This window comes from Elephantulus edwardii, unplaced genomic scaffold, assembly GCF_000299155.1.
Source record: "Elephantulus edwardii isolate Elephantulus edwardi_28Jun2011 unplaced genomic scaffold, EleEdw1.0 scaffold00039, whole genome shotgun sequence".
Classification (NCBI taxonomy): Eukaryota; Metazoa; Chordata; class Mammalia; order Macroscelidea; family Macroscelididae; genus Elephantulus; species Elephantulus edwardii.
In genome coordinates this window covers 7,792,205-7,798,204 of record NW_006399789.1, presented here as the reverse complement: position 1 = coordinate 7,798,204, position 6,000 = coordinate 7,792,205, and the positions used below count along the sequence as shown (strand labels likewise).

The 6,000-nt window shown below is 43.5% G+C and overlaps 1 protein-coding gene across 1 annotated transcript in view; it reads right to left on the bottom strand.

The window, feature by feature from the left end:
• MTFR2 (mitochondrial fission regulator 2) overlaps positions 1–6,000 on the bottom strand; it is a 36,533-nt gene that overhangs the window by 11,054 nt on the left and 19,479 nt on the right. The window contains exons 7-8 of the mRNA XM_006885007.1: positions 5,236–5,275; positions 4,886–5,063 (exon numbers count right to left, since the gene is read on the bottom strand). Of these exons, the coding sequence (XP_006885069.1) occupies positions 4,886–5,063; positions 5,236–5,275 (218 nt within the window). The remainder of the gene's footprint in view (positions 1–4,885; positions 5,064–5,235; positions 5,276–6,000) is intronic.

The following is a 6,000-nucleotide window of genomic DNA, read 5'->3' as shown; positions in this document are numbered from 1 at the left end:
GCAGGGTCAGTGAACTAGCGAGACCATCAACGATATGGTGTCTGCAGCAATGGGCTCAAGAGTATCAGAGAAAATGAGGCTAGGACAGGATTCAGGTCTGTTCACAGGGTTGCTGTATGTTTGACTCAATGGCACCTAACAGCAAGAAGCAGCTGCTTTAAGCACTTTCTGAAATAAAGTCAATGTAAAAAAACATGGGCAGTGTTACCTAAAGACCAAGAATGTGGGTTGAAGAACTCATCTAATCCATTGTCCTACTCATCTCAAAGCAGAGTGACCCTCTCTGACAGAATAGAACTGTCCCACCATTTCCAAGGCTGTAATCACCCCAGGAGTAGCCCACCCTCCCTGGCTCTGAGCGGCTGATGGGTTCCAACTGATAACCGACTAGGAAGTAACCATGTACTTAACCACCACATGACCAGGGTCCTTGACCTTGTTGAATACCAGCTCTGCTTCTTACTGGCTGTGCAAACCTGAGCAGATGGAGACTCTGAGCTATGTCATCTCAACAGGGGTCTCAGCAGGTCCTGCGTGGGGCGCACTGAAGCTGGAACAGCCCCGAGTTGACTCTCTTTACTGCGAAGGTCGGCTGCTGTTGTTACGTGCAGCTGAATCATAGCTAACCCTCCAGTGTGTGTTCAGGGGCTATATCACAGGAGGATATTGTCTATCTTTCTTCCAAGAAACAGCTGGTAGGTTCAAACTGCTTGCCTTTGGGTTGGTGGTGCAATTCCTTACCCACGAGCTCTGGAGAAGGAAGATGAAGTAAAGGCTGTTGTTAAAGCTCTCAGTTGTTCAATCCATCAGCCACTCTGAGGGAGAAAGACGTGGTGGTATGCATCTGTAGGTATTTACAGCATAGAGACCCTAACATATTTGGGCCATGTATTCAGGAGGGTTAGCCTTTTGCATCATCTTCTTGAAAATGTTTGCATTTTTAAAGCTGGAGGTGGGTCTCTACCTGCAAAGGGATTTTAATCTGATATGAAAATCTTCCACTTCATTCCCTAAACTTTTTTCCTCTAAGTAAAAACAAATTAAAATGTATTCACATTTTTTAAAAAATGAACTGTGTGAAAGTTTATAAATTGGTTTTCCACTCAACCATTCACACATTGTTTTATGACATTAATTTAACCACATTCTTCCCACTTCTTCCCTGTTGTTGTTGTTGTTGTTAGGTGTCATCAAGTTGTAGATGACTCATAGCCACCCTGAGCACTGTTCAGAGTTTAGGGAGACAAGCCATTTCGGAAGTGGATGCCACTCCTGCTTCCAGGCTTGTTTTATCCCTGGGCAAATGCTGCCCTTTTGATTTTGTATGATGGATTGCTCTAAGGAATGAGTATCTCCCGTATGCTACTGTTCACCTTACAAGCCTAATAACTGGGTGAAGGTTGAGTCACAGGGGTGAGTTTTGCTTCAAGGGCAAAGGGTAACTAAAGGCTATTATCATAGTACAATTAACCTCTCCAATCAGAGAAGAACTCATGCCTAATAAAACCTAATTAAGATCTTCCTTCACTGCTGTTGGCAGATGCTGTCAACTACAATAGAGACCTTGTAGACGGGGAGATAGGAACTTGACCTTACTCCTGCACCATCCTCATGATCTCCACAATGCTCAAGTCCATTGCCTCACCCCATTGCCACATTCTAAATTATCTATTACCTTCATTATTTACCATCCTCCAGGTAAATAACCAACTTTCCCCCAATGTCATTGTTAGATCTTTTAAAGCACAAATATTCTTAGTGCTAAAGCAAATCTGATACCCCGACTCCATAACAGCACCAGGCCACTGAAGGTAACCGCTATTTTCAGCCTGCCGCCCCCTCTAGATTCAGATACACCACATGGGAGCTGTCTCCCCTCCTCTCCTGGCAACCACGGCTGTCTTCTGCCTGCCTCCGCCAATCCCGCATGATCTTCTGATGTATTATTAGAAAACCAACTTTTTCCCCCTAAAATATAAAACTGTAGTAGAATGTTGTGACAACTGTCCTTGCTGAAATGCCTCAATCAGCTGTAAGGACTAACTAGGGCATGTGAGGAAACGGAGAAGTTAGTTGGGAGAATGAATGTTTGAGAGTCAGGCAAATAAGCTGCCGGGTAGCATGCAAGACAAAAATTCTCACCACTGGACCAATCGGTAGCTTCAGGATGGATGAAAGAGATTGAGATTGTTCACAGTTTCAGTTTGCTCGGCTCCACGGTCAACACTCTTGGCACCAGTAGCCAGGAAATAAAAAAAAACATATTGCAATGGGAAAATCTGCTGTTAGGGACCTCTCTAAAGTACTCAAGAGCAACAGTATCTCTCTGGAGACTAAGGTGTGCCTGATACAGGCCATGGTTTTTGCAATCACTTGTTATGCATCAGAGAGTTGGACAATGACTAGGGAGGATAGAAGGAGAATTGACGCCTTTGAGCTGTGGTGCTGGAGAAGAGTATTGAATGTACCGTGGACTGCCAAGAAAACAAACAGATTCATCCTAGAGAGGGTTAAACCAGGCTGTTCCTTGGAGGCAAGGATTCTGGGGCTTCGTCTGACATACTTTGGACATGTTGTAAGGAGAGACAGGTCTTTAGAGAGGGACATCATGCTGGGTAGAGTAGAGGGACAGCGCAGGAGAGAAAGACCCTCTATGAGGTGGATTGATTCAGTGACTGGGGTAATTGGGATGGGTGTGTCAGAGGCCATGCAACTGGCACAGGATAGAGCAGGGTTTAGGGCTGTTGTACATAGGGTCGCTATGAGTCGCAAACGACTCGACGGCACATAACAACAACAACAACATGCAAGAAGGGGCAGTTTCATTGTTCACAACATCTCGTGACAACTTTAAAGAATAAGCAAACACATTTTTTATAAATGCTGTTAGCTGCCACTGAGTCCACTCATGGTGACATTACATATGACAGAATGAGGCAGGGCCCTGTGCCAAATTGTCTGAGTCACTTTTCAGTATGAGGTTCATGGTAGGGTTGTCACTCCGGGATAAGGCGGGGAAGACAAGAAGGTGGAGGGGTGAATGGGAACAAGCAGCACAGAAAGAGAGCAGGTTGGGGAATGATACAACATGGGGATTGCAATCAGGGCCATAAACAAAGTATGTATAGACAGTTGAACGTGGTATTAGTGTGCTCTGCAAGCTTCCACTCACTCAGGTAAAATGTTAAAAAGAACAGTCATCAGAGACCGTCATTATCAGCGGAAGGCATGTGAAAAACTCGCTAAGGGAATTTTAAGGCATTTGGTCATATCTCTTAGAACACTGGTAGTCACTCTTCTAAACAGGAGAGAACCCAAGATCAACACAATTCCAGTGCATAATGGTGCTCCAATGTGCTCAGGCAAGAAATTGACTCTGAAATACAAAAGAATCCACTGCCACTGAGCAGTCCAACTGGAAGGTCACTGAGGCTGTAAAACCATGAGAAGAGTCTGTCCCTATTTCTTCCAAGGAGCAGTTGGAACTTCTGACCTTTCAGTTAGCAGTTTGCTTGTTGTTGTTTTGTTGGGTTTTTTTTCCTTGTTGTGTACCTTTGAACCAGATCTGACTGGTACAGGAGATTGCCCCTCCTTCTCCAGCAGAGCATCTGGTGGATTTGAACTTCAGGACTGCAGCACAGTTTCTTGCCACTAGGCCACCAGAGTGTCCTTCAATTAGCAGTTTTGACAGACTATGCCATCAGGACTCCTTTAAAAAAACGCCATTGTTGTTGTGTACCATGGAGCCAGAACCGACCCATAGCTGACCCTCTGGTGGGTTTTCAGAAGCAGTTAATAGAATGGAAGGAGCTTTCCCATCCTTCTTCCATTATAAAAAGAACAGTTCCTTGTATAACAATGAAATAATTTTTCTTTTACTTTTCAAAGAGAAGAGCGAACTGGGGGTGGAGGAGGGGGAGGTTAGGCAGGGAAAAAAGTGCAACAGTGAATGAATGGAAATCCAAAGTTTCTGCAAACTTTCATTAAAACTATTTTTTTAAAAAAAACAGAACAGTTCCCCCAAAATATCAACATGTGGTTTGTCAAGAAATATTCTTCACTCAGCACAGAACGGGATCTACCAAAGATAGATCTCTACTGGGAGAGGTGGGGTGGGTTTGGTTATACATTTTTTAACATCTGACAAAACAAAACTGAAAATGCAAGACAGCCTTGGGGGTAAGACTCCTAAAAAGCAGTTGTTTCAGGGGGAAAAAAATTCTTACAAGGACAATGAGTGTTACACAATGGCAAAGTAAGAAGAATGTATGGTAGAAGCAGCAATAGCAAGAAGAACTAGAGAAGATTTGCCAGAATAAGAAATAATATCAGAAAACACTCTCAAGAGGAAGGAAGGGGGAGGAAAGGCATAAAAACCATGATACCGGCTATTTCACTCTGAATGCTTTGGGCTGCAATAGAAAAATCCTTAAGAATGATAGTGAACATACCAGAGACTGTCAGAAGAACAAAACTTCGTGGAACCCACCAGACGCTCTGCTGGAGGAGGGGCCTCCTGTACCTGTCTGATCCAATTTGACAGCACACACATACTTTCGTATAAAATTTAAAAAAAAGAAAACACCAAAACTTCATGGAAGAAGTGTGGCCGGGCTGCTCCTCAGAAGCAAGAATGGCAATATTTCATGCTACAGGTGAGCTCTTCAGGCATGTTGTTCTGAGAGGCCAGTCCCTGGAGGACGTCATGCTTGCCAGAGGGTTAGTTAAACAAATGGGATCTCTCCAACAAGACCAAGGGACACAGTGGCTGCAACAATGGGCCAAACACAGCACTTGTGAGACAGAGGCAGGCTTGGTGGTATTTCTTTCATTTGTACCCAACACCACCTGTGTGCTTCTGAGAGAAGTCTAGACAGACACTTACCAGCAGTGCTTCACAGCCTTGACGAGGTCTGTGATGACCGTGCTGTGTGAGTCAAACCCTTTTTCCTCATGGTCACAAGACGGCTGCAACATCACCACCTCACACCAGATGGAAGGCAGGGAGCAGATGGAGGTGGTGTCAGGCAGCCAACTCTCTGCCACAAGAACAGAAACGTCCACTGGAGTAGTGAGTGTTTATGAAAAAGCGGTGACGCACAAAATGGGTGAGTGCTGAGTCCCTTAACATGGTTCACTCCCCAAAAGTAGTGCAAAGGGTCTAGGGAAACAAGTCAATTTCTAAATCACATTAGAATATGAATGACAGGACCAGAGGATCTATTCTCAACTTACCTGTTCCACTTACGTTAACCAAGAAACTACCTATAGCACTCTGAAAAAGACCAGACTTTAGATAGAAAACAGTACAAAGAAATAACTCATTTTAATTTCTACAAAACACAGCCAAAGCTCAAAGTATGCTATTTATTTCATTTGTTTATTTTACACTCTGCTGTTACTAGTTAAAAAAATAATGATGTGCATATATATATATATAAGTACAAAACAAAGTAGGCAAAACTAGTCAAGAAGACTCTTTAAATAATTGATGCCTTTCAGTTGCAATGTTGGAGAATCCTGAAAAGCCCGTGGACTGCCAAGTGAACAAGCAAGTCTGTCTTGGCTAAAGTGTGACCAGGATGTGCCTTGGAAACTAGTAAAGCTTTGTCTCACATACTTTGGGCATGCTGTTAGGAGGAGTGAGTCTTTGGGAAAGGACATCATGCTTGAAAAGATAAAGGGTCAAAGTAAGAGAGGAAGACTCTCAACAAGATGGACTGAGGCAGTGATTGCAACAACGGGTTCAAGTGTATCGGAGGCGGTGAGAACGGCACAGGGTAAGGCGAGGTTCAAATCCGCTATTCAAAGAATCCCTGAGAGTCACAGGCAACTCAGTGGCACGATGGTGCATTAACAACACCATTTAAAATGCAGTGTCAGTATTAAGAACTTTTATCATTGTAGGAAGAATTTTAAGAGGCTCAGTCTATTCAAATTATGACTTTTAATTTAATAGTTTTCATCTTACCATTTTTGAAAATTTGCCCGGTTCCTCAA